The sequence below is a fragment of the Chinchilla lanigera genome, unplaced genomic scaffold (genome assembly GCF_000276665.1).
Source record: "Chinchilla lanigera isolate Chin_1 unplaced genomic scaffold, ChiLan1.0 scaffold00036, whole genome shotgun sequence".
In the NCBI taxonomy this organism is placed as follows: domain Eukaryota; kingdom Metazoa; phylum Chordata; class Mammalia; order Rodentia; family Chinchillidae; genus Chinchilla; species Chinchilla lanigera.
Genome location: NW_004955437.1, coordinates 14551557 through 14571193, shown reverse-complemented (window position 1 = coordinate 14571193; position 19637 = coordinate 14551557). Strand labels below are relative to the sequence as shown.

Genomic DNA, 19637 nt, shown 5'->3' with positions numbered 1-19637 from the left:
TGCCAGCACAGTTTCAGCTGCACCGAACACCATTCACAGAAGCCAAGGCTCCAGTGGGGCCACTACTCAAGTGACCCAAGAGCTGGACAAGGCGAAGAGACAACCTCATAACACAGGGCGGGTCGAGACAACAGGCCATGAGAACTGCCCCGTTTCCTGCCTACCTGCAGAGGCCTCTGACATGTCCAAGCTCTTTCCAGCTGTAACCTCACAAGATCCACACAAGATCACAGAGCCCTGAGCCCCAGAGCCAAATCCCTCTGCTCCACCCAGCACGGTGCACTGCAGACTACCCCTTCTCCGCAGCCCCAGGATTTTCTAACTCCATGCAGCAGCACATGTGATTACGTGACGGCGTTGGGCCCCTTCCTGGGTCGCAGCTTTCAATCCCGGGCAGCGAGGACGGAGGGTTTACTCACCATATCCTAGAGTCTCCTACGAAGCCCAAGTCCCAGACACCCGGGCCCAAGGACCACATGAATGAAGACTACGGGGACAGGGGGGTGACGCCCTTGGCCTGCCCAGCGCAGCCACCCGGTCCTACCTGCTGCTGCTGCGCGCGGAGGTCACCGATCTCCTTCTGGTCCTCTTCGTGCAGCCGCTTCATGTCCTCCCAGGACTGCTGCAGCAGGTTCCGCTCCCGCAGCAGCTGCCCATTCTCCCGCCGCAGCATGTCCACGTCGTCCTTCAGCTGCGTCTGGTCACTGAGGAGCCGGCTATGGAGGGTGCTGAAAAGCGTCGCACAGGCTGTGAGCCCCAGTCAGCCTCCCCTGACTGCACCTCCAGGCACCATCAGTTCCTGCAGGTCCAACAACCCCACAAAAACCCTAGACGGGAGCCCATGGCAACCAGGCCAAAGCCTGCAAACAGCCACATTCCTTTTGTTTGTTTGTTGCTTTGTTTCCTGAGACAGGGTCTCACTTTGTAGCCCAGGCTGGCCTTGAACTCACAGCAGTCCTCCTGCCTCAGCCTGCCAAGTGCTGGAATTATAGGCACACACCCCCATGCCCGGCTCCTACTACTTGTTAAACAATGACAGATGCATGGGAGGAGCATGTGTACCTCCAAGGAAAGAAAGCAAGCCTTCACAGGGCACCTCAAAGTACTGGAGCGGGGGCGAACACCAGCAGGTGGGCAGGCCAAGAACCTCAGAGCAGCTCCAGGGGACCCAAGAGCACACTCCACCTGCCTGCGCCACAGACGCGGGCTGCAGTAAAGCTACAACAGAGTCCAGAGACCCAGCTCTGACCTCCTGCCACATGCCGCTAACGGCCCTCCTATCCGCCGGGCTCCTGAAGTGGGCAGTGAGTGATGGAAAGGTTCACCTTCTCCTTTCATACTTAGGCAAAGGAGGCTCAAAGGCGTAATTCCTACTGGCTGCCCGCTAAGCAGCAGAGGCAGGGGCTGGACTAGAACTAGAGGCGCTGGCTCAGGGCAGAGACACAGGAGGACAGAAGGCAGCGGGCGGCGGGGCCTGCCAGGTGTACTCACTGGTAGAAGTCGGTCTCCTTGGCCACCTCTTCACACCTCTTCAAGGCGTTAGTGTGCTGGTTCTGCAGACTCTGCAGGTCCGACATGGCCCGCACACACTGGATCTTCAGTCTCTCGTAGTCAGGGTTCAGCCTACGGTAGGGCCTGGGCCATGAGCAAACGCCCATGAACACCGGCCCCAAGATTCACACTGACCAGGGCTGAGTCCCGGATGACCCCAGCCCAGGGGTTCCCACATCCTGGCCTCCCCCTGGTGCTTGTTAAACTCAGTTCCCCTGACCGCCCAGACCAGAGGAAGCAGGATCATGTGGATGGAGGAAGCCTTGATGCTGTAGCCCTCCAGAGCAGGAGAAGAGGCCACCTCATTCCCTAGGAGCCTCCCGGAATCCATGCCACCAGCTTGGGTCAACCAGAAACCTGGGAGGAAGTTTCGTTTGTCTTCAGAGCACAGATTCTCAATCTCAGGGGCACCTCAAGATACCAATACCCAGGCCGATCACACCAGGATCTCTTGGGGGGACACCCACACAGGAGGACTGTTTTTTTCTAGTGCTAAACTCCAACCCAAGGCCTTACACATGCTAAAGTGCCCTGTGACTGAACTATAACCCCACAATTGGTTTTAAAGTCCCCGTGGGGATTCCAAATGCAGTCAAGCTTGAGAACACCGGCCGTCAAGAGTGGTGGGTCTCAAGGTGGGGTTCTCAGCCCAGCAATACTATTATCACCACAGAAACTGCCAGAAAAGCAAATTCTCAAGCTAGACAGAATGGCACATGCCAGGGATCTTAGCACACAAGAAAGAGGCTGAGGCAGGAAAATCGGGAATTAAGAGGCGAGCTTCCACTACATAATGAGCTCAAGGCCAGCCTGGACTGCACAGGAAAACCCTGCCTCAAAACAATTAAACAATAAAAAAACAGAAAAGCAAATTCTCAGACCCTCTGAGTCACACACTCTCCAGGGAAGAAGGGACAACGAGCAACGTGTGCTTCAACAAGCTCGCAGGGGCATCTTGGTGCATGCTTAAGTCTGAGAGCTCCTAGTCTACAAAGGGGTCTCCAGGGCCAGCAAGTAAACACTTTGGACTTGATGGGTATATACTTATCTGATGTAACCGCTTAGCTCTGCCTCTGAGCACAAAAGAAGCTAAACACAAAATGTAAATGAATGAGCATGGCTATGTTCCAATAAAACTTTATAGGCAGCGGGCCACATTCAGCCCGTGACTGCAATGTGCTGACACATCAGAGGCACACACTCAAGAAGCACAGACCCTGCATACTCCTAAAGGAAAGGAGATTAAAGCGTTCAAACCAAGCCTCACTCCAGCACAGGAGCTGAAGGACAGACTGTTCAGGGTCCCTTCTCCAGAAGTCCTTGTGGATCACACAGGTACACAGACCCTGTCTCTGACCCACCCTAGGATCTTGGAATCTCTCCCTGAATCCCAACAAAAGCAGCAAAGGATTTCTTCAGAATGACAGCGACACCAGGCACGATGGACCTGCCTGAGATATTACTCATGGCAGAGAACAGCTAATAAGTTTATAAACCACTGAGGGCTGGGGATATAGCTCAGCGGCACAAGCACCTGCCTGACAAGCACAAGGTCTTGAGTTTGATTCCCAGTACCAAAAACAAAAAAAAACACTGGAAGTGCCACCGAACAATGCAGTAGCCCGGGGTCTTCAGGAAGACAGTGAGGTAAATGTGCATATACAGGTCCAGCAATGGGAGCAGGAAGACAGGGGACAAAGAGAGAAGTATATTGCCCCAGGGCTGGAAGGAAGGGGGTGCAGCAGGAGCAGTGACAAGCCAGAGGCTTCCAACCACCCAATGAAAGGCACCAAAGCAGGCCCAAGCTCCTCCAGCGGCTGCCCAGACCACCCATCCCAACATCATCTGGAAGGCGAGCAGAAAGACCTCAAAGGCAGCCCCAAGCTTTCCTGCCCAAATGCGCACAGGCGCCCTCCTCTTACACCAGCCCCCCACGGCCGGGGCCTCTCCAAAGCACGACGGGGACACACACAGTCTTCCCTCCCAATGCCCCGGTTGTGGGATTCAGGCCACTGGTTCTGATTTTTATTTGGAGGAAACAAAAAAGCCCTGTGCCAAGTGCTGCCCCCGGGGAGTCTAGGGACACAAGGTTGGACAGAGTGACATCCAGCCGTGCAGCCCGCGTGCTGGGAAGTGCCCCGGGGTCACAGCACTGGCGTCAGGACAGTGACCCCCGCCCTTGGAGCTGGGAGCAGAGCTGGGTCCGATTACTACCTCTTGTCGAAGGTCGCCCCGTGGGTGGCGAAGGCCAGGCGCTTGCGCAGCTCATTCCTCTCGCGGGTCATCAGCTGCAGCTGAATGGAGAGGTTCTCCACCTTCTCGTTCACCTGCTGGTCGGCAGGGAGGGGCAGCGGGGACGGTGCCTTCCCGGTGGTGCCTGTGGGTAACAAAAAGTGAGCTTGTATCTGCATGGCACTGTCCTGAGCTTGAAGCATGTCAGCTACTCAGAGCCCTAGAGGTGGGTCTTCGGCACCCTCCTTTCCCAGGCGACAACAGCTTGTCACAAATAGCACGAGCTGGAGCTGAGACCCAGGTCCAGGCCCTCTGGCCTTGGCTGAGGATGCTCACTGTCTCCAGAGCCTGGCTCTGACACCTCCAGGAGGAAAGGATATGCATCCTCTTCTTTGCATCTTTGTCTGGTCTGCGATGCCAGCTGTCACCAGCCATGGACATGGCACAGGGGACAGCTAAGCCATGAGCAGAGCCCTGGAAAGAAAGGCACACCTGGAACCTAGCAAAGCCCCCAGGCACCAGGACACCTGCCCCAAAGCTGGAGCCCACAGACAGTCCCTCATCACCCACCACTATGGCTGGACACTGGGCTCAGCCTTTGCCGAAGGCCAGCGCGAGTGTGCCAGCACAGAGGACGCTGCTGGCCACAGCCAAGCCCAGCGTGATGAGATGCAGGAAGTCCCAGGGCCTCGGACTGCCTGGTCCATCTCAGACCCTGTGCCCTGTACCAGAAGCTTCGGCAGGGAACACAGACCTTGTGCTCTTCCTGAGGGCCGCAGCCAGCTCCACCTCTCCCAAGGTCCAGGCCCATATTTACAAAGAATGCAACTGATCCAGCCAGGGAGAAAGTGCTTTGTTCAACGGTCTGGGAAAAGAGACTAATCCATCCCTGTCAATATGTCCAACTGACATCTCATCTCGTCTCATCCTCGGGAGGCCAGAGGAGTTCACAGCAGCCACCTCCTGGTGTGAATGGGACTGGGGAAGAATTTTCACCCCTATTCTGCAAAGGAAGCCACAGAGTTGTATCCCTGGCTTTCAAGGAAACCAAGCAGAGACGATGAGGAGGCAGGACTGAGAAGGGGTTGTCAGACCTGTCTTTCATGCATCTGCCTCGCTGTCCAGCTGGGCAGACCTGGGCAGCGCGTGCATGCTCACACCTGCTGAGCACAGTCAGGTGCTAGGTTGTGCACCACACACACCTGCCCTCACCTCTTCAATCCCATGGCTCCCTAAGGTCTGTGCTCGCGTCCCCTTGAGGATCCAGAGAGACCACATGGCCAGACACTGGCAACCTCGCGCAGACTAGGCTGAGACAGCACAACCATAGCCTCAACCACTATGCTACGCTGCCTCCTGATAAGAGCAGACTCCTCCTTCCGGGCCCTGCCCCCAAGGTGGAAGCACGCAGGGAACATAAACCGTGAGGCCAGGCAGGCTGAGAACTGGCACGTGGCAGGTTCTCTGACTTGGCCTCCACACGCTTGTTCCCTCACAGTGCAGGGAGGGGAGACTCAAGAAGCCACAAGGGACCCCAAGAGGAGTCTCAAGATGTGCTAAGCCATGAGGTTCTGAAATAACAGCAAATTTCTCCCATACTCAGTCACCCTTCCCTTCCAAATAAACTTGGCACTGTTAAAATAAATAAATAACACAGCAACAAGTGTTATAGAAAGTCCTCCCCAACCCCATTCAATTGAAAATACTTTTTATCTTTGCTTGCATTTCAGGGTTGAGAACACACAGAAGCCCTACTGTCCAAATGGGGGCCAGCACCTCAAGCCTTACCAAGACTGTCTGAACCGCCTCCCCAGTGTGGGAGTGCCCGACTTCACAGCAAGCCCATCTGACCTCTCTCCCTGGAGTTTCCTCCAGTGACCCTAGATTTCCCCTGGGGACCACAAGGCACAGGTGTTTGAAGACTGACACCAAGACCCCTTACCACCTATCAGAAGGACTGAAACAGAAAATGACCACCCCCAAATGCCGGCAAAGATGCAGCGCACCGCACAAAACAGCAACTCTTATACAATACAATGGGGCAGTTTCTTATGAAGTTAAATATGCAGTCCCATAGCACCCAGCAATCCCACTCCTAGGTATTGCCCCATGAGAAATGAAAATGTATGCTCATCCAAAAATCAGCACAGAACTGGGGGCAGCAGCTGGAGAACAGACCAACAGGAGTGTTGCACCCGTACAATAGAATACCACTCAGGAACAGCAAAGGAAGAACTCCTGATACACACAAAGCACCCTACTACCTGCACACAAGGGCACGGGGGAATCTGGGAGGCCTTCCGCTAAGTGAAAGAAGCCAGACTCGCAAGGCTGCGTTCAATATGGCCCCCGTGCAAATGACATTCTGGTGAAGCCAAAACCACAGGCACAGATTAGCAGCTGCCTGGGACTGAGGTGGGAGGAAAGGCTGATTACAAAATCCCAGGAGAAAACAACACCCAAGTCCCAGGAGGAGCTCTTCCTGATGAAGGAACTAATCTGTATCTTAAAGGTGCCACCGGTTACACGATTGTATGTATGTGTCACCATTCAAACTGTGAGTGACAGAGGATACATTTTACTGTATGCAAATCATATCCAAAACATGCAAATCATATCCAAATCATATCCAGAACATGACTTTTTAAACATTCTTTTCTGTAAGTTAAAAATTGTCAATGTGGAGAGCCCTGAACTGGACCCACGGTCCCACGAGTAAGGTAACAGCTGAGAAGGATCCACCCTCACTGCAGTTATCGTAAACATTTTTTTTAAAAAAAAAGCAAAACAAAAACTAACGAATTGTCGACAAAAACCTTCAGGTGCCCTTTGCCCGGCTCTGACATCCAGCTCTGTGCAGGGCTTCTGCATTCAGATACACACACTCAACGCTCTCTGACTGCACTTCTTCCCCTCCTCCAGCCTGGCACCCACTAGAAAAGCAGCTTTTCCTGGCCTGGGATTTAAAAGGCCCCAGAGGGTGCTGGAAGATGTCAGGAGAGCCAGCACAGGCCCTGACCATGAACAAAGCGCGGCTGCCGGTGGGGTCTAGTTCCGAGAGGGAAAGAGAAGCATACAGAGGAACAGGCAAGGCAGCAGACCCAGGTCCCCACTGCACAAATGCTCGGGCAGAACGTGGGCACCAGAGGCACCCAGCCAGCCCCATCCACAGCCCAGGACAACGGGGGACAGCCAGGGCTGCCCGGAGTCCACACAGAACCACGGCCTCTTCAGCCACACCAGCTGCACTCGTACGCGCCTGAGAAATGCAGACTTTCAGGTCCTCCCGCCCCTCGGAAGCCCTGGGGTCACTCTGTCTACCACCCCAGGAGGCTCGGATGCCTCTGGTCCGGACCAAAGCTGTGTCCACTGGCCGGAGAGGCCTTCCTCTCCCTGTTTTACCGACTGGCCACTGGCCACTGCCTTTCAGAAACCTAAACCAAGACAAGCAGCCAAGGGCCCACTGCTGGCCCACAGCTCCAGGCTCCATTCTGAGACACACTGTTCCGAGAAGGTGCAACTGAAGAGCAACCTCCTCCAGGAAGCTCTCCCTGACCCCCTTTGTCAGAACTCACCGCATCTTTCCCAGGCTGACTTCGTGGTTTCTGTCGAGAAGGCAGCGGGGCAGCCTGCTCACCTCTCTCCCACCACTCCCTGGTGGCGAGGTAAGGCTAGCGACCATGCCTCAGGGCGAACCCTGCGGGCACTGAACACTGTCTCCAAAGAAGGAGGTGTTCCTACATGCCTGGTGAATTGAGAAATGACAGGTTCCCAAGGGCTGCCCTGGTGGGAAAGGTTGTCCAGGGAAGAGTCGGGCAGAGGTCACAGGAGCAGCCCAGCACCTGATGACTCACCACCATCCTCTGTCCCTTCTCTCGCTCAAGGAGTCCTCCTCACCAGACACGAGGGAAGCCCTCCAGCTCCTCCTCTTCCGCCTCCCGCTTGCCATTAAGATTCACTTTGTGAACACTGCCCAGGGATATCTCTTCCCCTCCTTGAAATCTCCTTAGGTACCCAGGATGAGAAAGAAAAGGCGTGAGAAATCAGGGCAGGCTGAATGGGGAGAAAAAAGAAGCAGCTACCCAAAAAGAGAGTGGCTTCCCAGGCAGATGCACGCAGCAGGTTAGGGACCAGCCCAGAGGGTGTGGAGAGCTACAGAGAAGCCAGGTGTCCAGCTGGGGAGTGGAAAGGACCCTACAGCCTCCAGGCCATTGGCAAAGGCCTAATGCATTGTTGGCAGGGCCCCAGGTGAGGTGGAGCCAGCAAGAGCTCCCCAGCAGCAGACCCCAGGGGGCCTACTGGAGCCCTCCCAGACGCTCCATCCTCTCAGATACCTCAGAGTCAGATAGCTAGATGGCGGGGGCGGTGAAGCCCAAGCACCTGGATCCTTAACAAGTGTCAAGCATTGCTGGGCAGGGACCTGGCTTTGTGCCACCCATGAACTTGGCACAGACCAGCAGCAGAGCTGTTCTCAATGAGAGGAGACCCTGCCCCTGCTGCCGCCCTCCACAAGGGACTCTGGAAAGGTCTCTGCTCACAAGGACACATTAGAGCAGCAGTCCCCAACCTTTCTGGCACCAGGGACTGGCTTGGTACAAGGGAGATGGGATCGGGGTATGGGGTGTTGGAGTGATTCAAGTGTATACATTTATTGTACACTTTATTTCTATTATTATTAGATTCTCACAAGGACCTCAAAATCCAGATCCTTGCCTGTGCAGTTCACAGTAGGGTTCGAGCTCCTATGAGAATCCATGCCTGCCGACCTGACAGGAGGCGTGGGGGAGCTCTGCCCAGTGGTCCAGAACAGGCTTCCATGAACCCCAGACAGGTGAGAGCTATGGATTGAACTGTGATCTCCAGAATATGACTGTGACCTTATTTGGAAATAGGCCTACACAGTAAATTCAAGGCCAGCCTAAACTACATAATGAGACACTGTTTCAAAAAACAAAAAGTGAATGAATGAATGAGAAATCTATAGACAGACACATGCTAACACATGTGCATGCACACACACAGGAAGAACACTATGTGATCACAAGGCAGGGAGTGGGGCAATGCATGTACTGGCCAAAACCACCAAGGTTGCCAGCCACCCATGAGGAGCTAGGAAGAGGCCTGCAACTGATCCCATCCCAGCACCTTCGGAATGTGTCCTTGCTGACTCTTGATCTCAAGACTTGTGGCCTCCAGGACTGAGTCAGAGGCTGTCTGTTGCTTAGCCATGGCAGCATTGGCAGACTCACAGGGTACCCTGCTGGTACCTGTCTACCTCCCTCATCACGCTGACCTCCCATGTTGTCAAGGTTACTTATTGTTTTTTTTTTCCCCCCCACAAACCCTAAGACCCAGAAGCAAAAAAATCACAACTGCCCTGTTTACCACGATGTCCCAAGCCCACCCCAGCATACCAGCAGAATTCAGAAATGACCTGACAGAGTAACATCAGCCCCTGGCTTGGCTCTACAACCATGGATATGTGTCTTCCCCTCTCTGAGGACACTGATGACCCTCCTTCCCCATCTCTGCATAGGAGAAAACAAAATAATTGCACCTTTGAGCTCTACCAGTTTAAAAGCTCCAGGACTCGGCCCTAAAGGTGTTCCACCCTCACAGTCGGAGTGGGACCTGGGAAGTCACCCCAAAGGCTGGGTCTCAGAAGCCAGGAAGGTTGAGACTATGGTACAGCCTTCCTGCTGGGCCCATCAACAGTGGCCCAAGGCAGCACAGCCTCACTTCATAGGCTTCAGGGACCCAGGCTCAGGGAACATCAAATCCAAGACCAGCTACTCCTGCCTGGGATGACATCTTGCCCTTCTTAGAGGTCAGTCCCAAAAGGGGTTGGTCTCATAGATCCTGGCTGTTGAAGTACCACAGGGCCTTGGGGGAAGGGAAGCCTGGCTGCCTGAGAAGCCTAGACCCTAAACAAAATGAATGGCAAACACATGCCTCCCCGCACCTGCCTCCCTAGCACTGAAAGATGATGCCATGAATGCTGTGACAAAGAGGCCCAGCTCACACCCACATCCCGGCCAGTCTAGTGTCCTGCAGGAAGGAGGGACTCACCCACGCTGCTGAGGGAGCTGCTGCTCTCCGAGTCCGAGGGCATGATGGACAGGACGCTGTAGGTGGACCCTGGGGACAGAAGGGGAGATCGTGTGTTACTAGCCCAAAAGGGCCACTTGTCCACACCCCAGGCACCGTCAGCTCATCGGAGCCAACACAAAGTTGTGGGGAGCGGTGCCACACCATGGACTGCAAGTATGAACAGGAAGTGCCATGGCAGGATCGGGGCTTGGGTGTTTCTGCCCGGTCTCGGGCCTCACTTTACCCACACCACCTGCTAGAGACTGACTGATGGACAGGAGAATGTAGAGCTGGCCTGCTGGCTTCTTGCAGGGACACCTGGGGAAAGGCATCCCCAAGGACTACCATGCCCCACGCCCCGGGTAAAATGGGTATGGGCATTTCCTGTAGTTTTACCTGCACGCTTTTGGCTCCCATGCAGAGGAGATGGGACATATGTTATGTCTGGGATCCAGGAGGTTCCTCCAAAGGCCCACAGTACTGAAGGCTTGGCTGCTGATGGGCTTTAGGGAAGTGACTAAACATGAGGGCTCTAACTCAGCTGATCATAATTCAACGGCATTGTTGGGAGGTGTTGGAAACAGGAGGTAGGACCTAACTGAAGGCAGTGGATCCCAGGGATGTGACATTACGGCCTAAATCTGATCCCCAGCCCCTTCCTCTCTAGCTTTCTTCTTTCTGTCTCGGCTTCCTGGCTGCCATAAGGTGGGCAGCTTTCCTCTACCACACCCTTCCTCCATGAAGTTTCTGCCTTGCCGTGGGCCTCAAAGCAATGCAGCAGCCAACCATGCACTGAAACCTCCGAAACCACGAGTCAAAATAAACGGGTCCTCGATTAAGCTGACATTCCCAGGTATTTCTTTGGTCACCGTGGCAAAAAGCTAACACAGCATGCCTGAAACACCACCCCACGACCTGCTCTTTTCCTGATCTGCTCTTATGTCCTGACTGTATTCAAGCTCAGTCCTCAGTAATTCAGTGTCTTCCCTCTCCGTAAAACATACTCAGGGGCTGCAGTGTCACTCAGGTAAAGAACCTGCTTAGCATGCATGAGGCCCTCAGTCCAACGTCCAGGACCAAAAATAAAAAGGCAGGGTGGATGGATGGAAGGAAGGAAGGAAAAAAGGAAGGCAGGAAGGAAGGGAAAAAAGAAAGCAAAAGGCTACTTTAAAAACCACCGCTAAAACCAGCGAGTAGCACATTTGGGAGGAGAGGTCCTCATTAATACTGCTGGTTCCTGGTATGGGAACACAATCATCATGGTTTGGTTTCTGTTCAAATATTTTCAAAACCAGATGTAACCCGCCTGGCACCGGGCACAGCAGCGCAGCTCCTGAGCCAGCTCTGCCGGGCACCAGGGCCTGGCTTGCACACAGCAGCGGCCGCAGCCAGCTGCAGCGTCTCCTTGCCGGTGCTCAGCAGGGGTCGGCCCACGTTCATGTCAGCAATCCCATTTCCTGCTGATGAATGGAAACCATGTGCTCTGCTCTCCACACTGCAGCCCAGACGAAAGGAAATAAGAGGGCAAACTGAGCGGAGGCTAGACCGGGAGTCCCGGAAGCACTGCACGCGAGATGGCCGGCCAGTCACAGGAAACCAGACAACCCGAGGAATACGATGTTTTGCTTCTGGAACCCAAAGAACTGTAGAGTGGGCAGAACGGGTGAGCTGGAGATGGGGTTTTTGCAATAAAGGCTTTGAACAAGCCTCAGGGCTCTGGTGTCCGAGAGCTGCCAGGAACTAATGAGATCGCAGACTGCAGAGACAGACGGGCCAGGTCCTGCAGACACTCAGAAGGGAAAGAGGGGAGGAAGAGCTGGGATATCAGGGAGCGGGGAAGAGGGCGACTCCAGGGCGGGCAGGCTCTGAGGCTGAGGAAGAGACCTCCAGGGACAGGACAGACCCCCCCCCCAGGACAGGTGAGGCTTTGGGTGGTGGGTGGACAAACAAATAGCCCCGGGATAAATGCACTCTGAGCGCCTATAATCCCAGCACTCTGAGGCAGGAGGATCAAGGTGAGTTTGAGACCAGCCTGGGCTACCTAGTGGGTTTAAGGCCAGTCTGAACTGCATGGTAAGACCTTGTCTCAAAGAAACAAACAAACAAATAAATAAATAAATAAACAAATGCACAGCAGAGAGTTAGACATATATCCATCAGGAGAGGAAGAGGGAGAGAAACAAGAAAAAAGAGACTTCAGGAGAAGGAACCAGAACAGTGACCCCTGTGTAGAATTTCCTGTGAATCCCTAAAGCACACAGTGTCCAGCATGGACTGAGGCTGAACTAGGGAGTGTGCAGGCGACTGTCACCCAACAGGACTGTCATCAGGATCATGCATATCCTCCCCCGCCCCTCCCCCTTTTCCGCAGCCGGTGCATCTCAGATAACAGGGCCAGGGAGGGGAGGGGAGGCACAGGGCAATCTGTGCGTCACCAGCAGGGAGGGGAACCTGAGCACCCCATTCAGCTAGGATCGTTCTGAAACATGAATGAGCGTTGTTCCACCTCCGGGATTTCCAGTCCAGCCCACGCGATCGGTTCTGGTATGTCAGTAACACCTCTGCGTTTTGCCTCAGTAAAACAAGAAGCATTCCAAATGACCCCTCTTTCCCGATCACACCTGTTAAGCCAATGAGATTTGGGTCACCCACTGACACTTTCAAGGAACAGGAAGGCAACACTGACTATTTTCTAGACTTAACCATCATCTTTCAAAAGGAATGTTTTTGTCTTGCTATGGGGGCAAGAAAGGCTAGCTGGCTGCTATGCTGGTGGGTTGTTTTCAAAAGATGCTTACTTGGGAAAGCAGGCACAAATAAAACTCCCACTCACACCTCCAGAAATCTCTCTGCCGACCCCTGCCTGTGACGCTGGCAGTCCCTCCGGCAGACAGGACATTTGGGACAGTCCCACAGGGACAGGACGTTTGCTTGGTTCTCATCATTGGCACCAGCGGTGCCCATCTTCCTGTAAACCACCCCTCCCCTTCAAATCATCTCTCTCCTCCCCCGTCCCCAGCCTCCACTGTTAATTAAACTTGGCAGGTGCCCTTCTTTCTCTCCATCCACCTCCCTCCCTCGCTGGGGGAGTCCATGGGCCAACGAATACATTCTGTTCCTTGCCCTGTCCCCCAAGTCCCGACTGGGCTCTGGGGCCCATCCGGCACAGCGTGACATCTTTATCTGCATCTCTGGGCATCATCCCACCCCCAGCCTTGGTCAGTTGGCAGGGTTCCCTGGAACTAGTGGGGGGTAGTGATTAAGATTGGACAGGGCCCAGCTTTTACAATGTTCCCAGAGCCTTGGACGTCATTAAGGGGGAAAAAAAGGCCCGAAGACGACATTGTCTTGGTCATGCTTTGTCTCTGTGGCTATTGTCATAAAGGCTGTGTGGTGAGAACTTCGGAGGAAAGGCAAGAAGGATCACCGCCCCCAGTCACGAGGTGTCCTTTCAGGGTGTCCGGCGTCATCCAACCCTGGGTTTCACAATCAAATCCAGAAGCCAGCAGGAGACCCACCTCGGCCAAGCACACACCTCATCTGCCCAAAATCCAAGTGGCCCAGTGCTGTCCTGGGGCCCAGGAAGGAGGAACAAGGTCCACCGTGCAGACAGGCCTGGCCACCAAGGACTCAGACTCAGTCACAAACACCAACCACCATTGTGCCGGCTGTCCGCGTGCAGGCCCGTGCGGAGGACTTGGGAGGACCCGCAGGGAGAGGAGGGATGAGGGATAATTCCAGAAAGGGTGAGCCTGAGACCCGCTGAGACGGACCCATGGCATGAGGGCCACAGGATGCCAGAGAGGAATCACCAGCTGGGATGCTAATGCGGCTCCCTGGGGGCAGAAGCCTTTGGGAGCCAGCCGGCCTGGTGACCCTCTGGGACTGACCCAGCCACAGGCATTGTCTGTGTCCTTTGCAAGAGCCCAGCCCTGCTAATCTGTTTACTCTGTGACTCAGCCCTACTGGGTCACGGAGACCACTTCAAAAGAACTTCCAGTAAAGTCACCCAAGCGATAAGGGAACGCCCCGGGCTCCCAGGCCCCCTCCTGCAGCAGAGATGCCTGCCGTGTGTCTCTCACACGCCCCTCATCCACCCGGAGGTGTAAAGGGCTGGTGACTCAGACTTCCACCAGGAGACCACAAGGTGTAGGGACTTGCTCCCGTGTGAACCAGCATGCAGGCTCCCTGGCCTTCGGAAGGACCGAGCCAGCAGGAGAAAGGCTGGCACTGAGAAATGAGGTCACAGGGAGGATGTCCCTTCCACCCCGCCAGCGGGTAGCAGAGCTGCTGTGCTCTGGAAGCTCCAGGGAGCTGGGAGACAGCGGGAGGCACCACCAGATACCTGCCCCACGTCCATCTGTGTCCTCCAGCTCACACCTGAAGAGCCACAGCCCTGGGACCCAGCCCGCCCCAGACTTGCACGTGTCCATCAGGCTCCCACATGTGTCCTGTGCCCACACGGCACCGGGCCAGGGTAAGGAGGAAGCCAGCCAGAGGCTGCTCACCTGCTGTGAAACTCAAGAGGGGCCTGCCCCTCTCTGGGCCTCAGGGACAAACAACACAGTAGTGACTAAAACCCAGCCCTCGCCAGCCTGCCTGGGCTCAGCTCCCAATCTGCCCTTACTAGCTGTGTGTCCTTGGGTAAACTGCTCAGCCTCTCTGGGCCTCCACAGCCTCAAATGGAAATGGGATGCACAGGTTGCTTACCTCCTGCAGCTGTGTGAGGATCAGCTGCATCAAGGCCCAGAAGGTACCTAAAACAGCACCTGCCCCAGCCAGGGCCCCTTCCCACCCTGCCATTCTCCATTCCTGGGTCACCTAAGCAGAAAGCTGTGACAAAGTGATGAGATCACAGTCCACAAAGGCCGCCCGCCAGACTGTGTGGCACTCTCTAATAATAATAATAATAGCAGCTAATAGACACCAAGTGCTATTCAGTGCTGGGAGCGTGCTTAAGCACTGTGTGTGCACTGCCTCGGTTAACTTCTCTCACAGCCCTGAGGTTGTCATTAAGTCCATTTACAGAGGAGGAAACTAGGGTTGCAAAAATTATGCAAGTTGCTCCTTAGGGGCAAAGAGGACACAACCCCAGGCAGGCTGCCCGGCCCTTGCATACAACATTGCTGTCAAGCTCTGAGGTACAAGAGTAGTCAGGGCAGACTCCATGGAGGAAAGGGCCTAGAGTGGCCCTCGGTAAGCCATGAAAGCCCGGATCAGCTTGGAGAACCCATTTCCTGTACAAGTTTAGAAGTCCTGGAGCAGGGCTGGCCCCACTCAGGGTCCCCACCAGCTCTCTGAGCGCGCCTGTCTCCTCTCTCTCCTCCCTACACTGAGATGACACTCACAGGCAGTCAGAAGAGCTGAGCATGGGGCTCAAGGGAGGAGGAGACGCGGGGCAGCTGTGGCCTCCTGGCCCGCAAATGGGTGCACAGTGCCGGGAGTAGAGCAGGCCCCGGAGCACGGCCGGCCACTCAGTCCACAGCTATGGAGGCCGGAAGGAGGTGAGTGGATGCTGAGACCCACAGTCAGAGGCTGACAAGCCCAAGCATTTAAGGGAGGTCTAGGATAACCTTGACCTTGGGATGTAGCAGCAGCCACAGACACAGGATGTCAGCAAGGGAGGTCTGAACCTGGACAGGCCCACCTGGAAAATCCTGACTCCCCAACACCTGGGTTTCCCCTGGGGAAGGTAAAGATTCGCCCACAGCATGCATAACCCATCTGAAGTACCAGCTTTGTGCTCAGAACTGGACTCTCACTGCCGCCGCCCACACCACACACCCCCACCGCTCCTCAGGCAGTTTTAGAACAGGTGTCATCAACCTGCTACAGCAGGCAAGTGAGGCTGCTTATCACCCCCTCTTTTGCACTGCTGTAAGGGCTGCTGGTCTACCTTGCCAGGGCAACCGGGGTGCCCCCTGCTCTGAGGCCCGCAGGAGAAAGAAGGCACTGTACAGAAGGACTATGCTGCAGGCTCTCTTCCCCTGGAAAATGAGGAAAATGAGCTCAGGAAACTCTGGGCCTCAACTTTGCTATCTGTGGTTCCCTTCCCTCCCTCAAAAATGCCCCACGCAAAACTAGGAAAAGGGAGAGAAAACAAAATATGCTCACCCAGACTTAACCACTCAGAACATTAAAACCAAAGCCCTTCTTTCATGCTGGCTGTGCCTGGGGATGCACGTGTGTACATGTGCTACTGTGACCTGCAGAAGGGAAGACAGACATCCGTGGTGCCCCCACGGACAGAGGGTCAGTAGTGACAAAGCCCGCTTTCCTACCAGCAGGGCAAAGGCTCCGGCATCGGCACAGGGCATGTGTTGGGGACACCCTCTCTTCACTGTCTCCCTTTACAGCTGTCAAGCTTCAGGTCGCGAGACAGGAAAAGCAGAGAGGGCTGGGATGGCATCAGGTAGGGACATTTAGGTTCTGGATTCCATCACCTAAGACAAGCCTTGCTCTCTGAGAGGACAGGCTGAGTGACAGCTCTGCACTCAGAAGGCAGAAAGAACCCAACGCAGGGTCTGGCAAGCTGAGCAGGAGGGGGAAGGACGACCCTAGAAGCCCCAGAAGGTAAGGAGGAGGGCACAGGCTTCTGGAGCAGATCAGGGAGCGGTTCAATAGCAATGAAATGTCCATGCCTTACCAGAGTCCCAGGGACAAGAAGACGGATGAGGGAATAGAGGGGCGACCATGGTGTCACTGCCCTGCCCCTCGACGCAATTCAGACCACACCAAGATGGCCTGGGCAACCTGAGCGGCACAGGCACTGACGGGGCAGCCAATCCTTACTCTTGCCTGCGGTCGTGGGCACATCTGCCCTGGATAAACTTCTGATACAGTAGCAAGCAGTTTTCTGAGGCACAACCCTCTCCGGGCACAGACTGGACTGAGTTCCCACTCCTGGTCAGCAAGGAAGAGGTGCCTCCCTGGGGCCAGGCCTGCTGCCCCGCCCCATCTTCACTGCCACCCACACAAGGACATCAGGCAGCCACTGCCACAGAGGGGGACAGCGCTCTGTGCAGGACACCGCCCTTGGTGGGCAAGTCGTCCCCAGGCAACATGCTGCATACCAATGCCCAGTGAATGCCAGGCCTGAATGCAGCAAAGACCAAGACGAGACAAACCTCTGCCCTCATGGAGCTCATGTGAGCAGGGAGGTGGGGAAATACAAACTGTGTCGGGGAAGAATACAAGGTGAAATGGCGGGTGACTGGTGTAGAGTGGAGAGGCAGAAACCGAGGCAGAGCAGCCAGGGAGAGTGCTCTGCAGAGGGCACCTGTGCAGGAAGCTTGGCCCACTGGAGGATCGCTGTTCTCAGCAGAGGAACGGAAAGTGCAGAGGTCCTGGGCCTGCTGTGAGGAAGCCCTGCAGCCTGCTGGAATCTCCTGCAGAAGCGGATGAGGTCACAGGGACTGCAGGACAGGTGCAGCGGGACCTGAGAGGCTACAGAGGGACACTGGGCTTTCCTCTGAGATGAGAAACCACAGGGAGGTTCTGCGTGGAGGACAGACGTGGTCTGACTGACACTTCCATAGGATCGCCGCTCTGCTGAGTACTCTAGAGAATGCGGAACACAGAAGCAGGGAAACCAGCTGAGCAATGCAATACTCCAGGGAGTAACGACTGGGGGCTCGGACGGGGTGACAAGAGTGGTGAGAAGTGCCTGGATTCGAGAGACGTTTGGTGGCAAAGGTGCAAGAATCTGCTGACAGACTACATGCAGACCAGGCAATGGAGAAGGCACGGACAACTGCAAGGGTCCTGCCTGTACAGGGGAAGGGTGGTCCCCACTGACATGGGGAAGAGGGCAGGACAGACAGTTAGGGGATGGATGGGACGGTTTTGTGTCAGGAGTATCAGGCACGCAGATGTCTGAAATCCAGGGCCAACCCTCCTGATTCTGGATTAAGTTGTACCTGCACTCCACCTACCCCTACCTCTTGGTCTTCCCTGGGTATCAAGGAGGCGGATGTAAATGAGAGAGGATCTGAGGGAGCATTCATTGTGTGAGACAGCTTCCATGTGACCATTCATGCTGCTCTTGAATACCCTAATACTCTCACTATTAACACCTGGTACCACTTACTACACATTGGTCACAGGAAAGGGGCTATTTATACGGGTTATTTCACATAACCCTAACAACCCTATGAGACACAGATGATGATCAGCTCCCCGTCATGTGGACCAGAGAGGCCATATAACATGCTGAAGGGCACAAAGCTCATAAGGTAAGCCTGTATCAAACCTGACTCCCACCACTAACCTGCACCCCACCACACTCTCTTCCCAACAAGACCAGAAAAAGCCAGACTCACCACTTCCTGTCCCAGTGGACAGCAGAGCACGTGAGCAGCCATCCCCTCGCCAGTGACAATGCTCAGCTGACAAGGGACGTCTAGGAGCCATGACTGAAGGGCTGGGAAGTGGCCCTGATGAGCGAGTACCTGCTTATGGCTAGCACTCGGCACTAGGGTGGAGACCGCCTCAACAGTGGGCAGGAAGAAAACGAGCATCAGAGTGACCACTCCAGTCACCTCCACGCACCTCAGCCCCGCCCTCAGCCTCCAGTCCTGGCTCGGACCCTCTGACCTGGACACACCTCCAGGCCCCCTCAGCAAGGTCCAGCCCAATCTCGGGAACGAGCTAAGGAAGCCCCCTCCCCCGTCTACAGAAAGCGGTGGGAAATGAAACGAGACAATAAAGCTTCTGGAATCTGTTCGTGATTCGAACGCTCAAAAGAACTGCACATGCTGTCCCTCCCCCGCTGCGCCTGAAGGCCACGTCATCCCCCAGTGGCCACGTTCCGCTCATCTCAGTTCGAGGTAAGCTGAGGAGTCAGCCACAGGAAATCACAGCTCTGGAAACAGCCGGAGCTTGTGACATAAGCAGGAAGGTGACATGACACCCGGCTGGACAGGTCAGGGACATTCTGTCCATAAAGGCCAAACAGGGCAACCACAAGGAAAGGGCCTTCCTGCACCCCTCACCGCCACCTTCCTATCTGCTCAGTGGGCTTGAAAATCACTGGCCACCAAGGTGACTCAGTCCCTCACCCACCATGAGGCAGCAGGACCACAGGGCTAGGGCACACAGTGACCCAGGACCAGGGGAGGGATGCAGAGTCAGAGCTGCATGGCCCAGGGCACTCTGTGCCTTGGCCACCCCTCACGGGTGACCAGGGACAAGTCCTTCTTCAGAGCCTCATCTGTACACTTAGGCTCATGCCTGGGTGTGGCCTGTGTGGCAGAGCTGGCTATGCCCAGCACCCAGACGGCCAGGTGCTAAAGCTCTTTGTAACCACCAGGCAGCTGCTGGTGAGTGATGCCTGCACCCTGCTCAGGCAGCCTGGGCCCTTCCCTTCAAGTCTTCCTAATCTTTTCCCTCCTTCCACCCTACTCTTCATCCCTTCCCTGCTCCTCCTATTGAAAACACAAAGCAACACACACACACACACACACACACACACACACACACACACACAGAGAAAATTAATTTAAAAAGCAAGTGCTTGCCAGGCAGAGTAGACTAGGAGGCTCACGCAGGAGGATTATACGTTTAAAGCCAGCCTGGGGAACTTAGTGAGACCTACAGCAATCTCAAAGTATCATAATATAATATAAAAGAAAGCCAAGCATGGTGGTACGTGACTCTAATCCCAGCACTCAGAAGGCTGAAGCAGGATGATCCCTGCAAGTTCGAGGCCAACCTGGGTTACACAATGAGTTCAAGGCCAACCTAAACTATGTAGTGAGACCTTG

At 55.0% G+C, this 19637-nt stretch overlaps 1 protein-coding gene across 2 annotated transcripts in view; it reads right to left on the bottom strand.

The window, feature by feature from the left end:
• Dlg5 (discs, large homolog 5 (Drosophila)) overlaps positions 1–19637 on the bottom strand; it is a gene marked incomplete at its 5' end in the record, with an annotated part of 118281 nt that overhangs the window by 57575 nt on the left and 41069 nt on the right. Inside the window, 4 exon segments of one of the 2 annotated variants that reach the window (XM_005389900.2) lie at positions 545–728; positions 1492–1635; positions 3766–3928; positions 9853–9921. In XM_005389900.2, coding sequence (XP_005389957.2) covers positions 545–728; positions 1492–1635; positions 3766–3928; positions 9853–9921 — 560 coding nt within the window. 2 annotated transcript variants of the gene reach the window in all.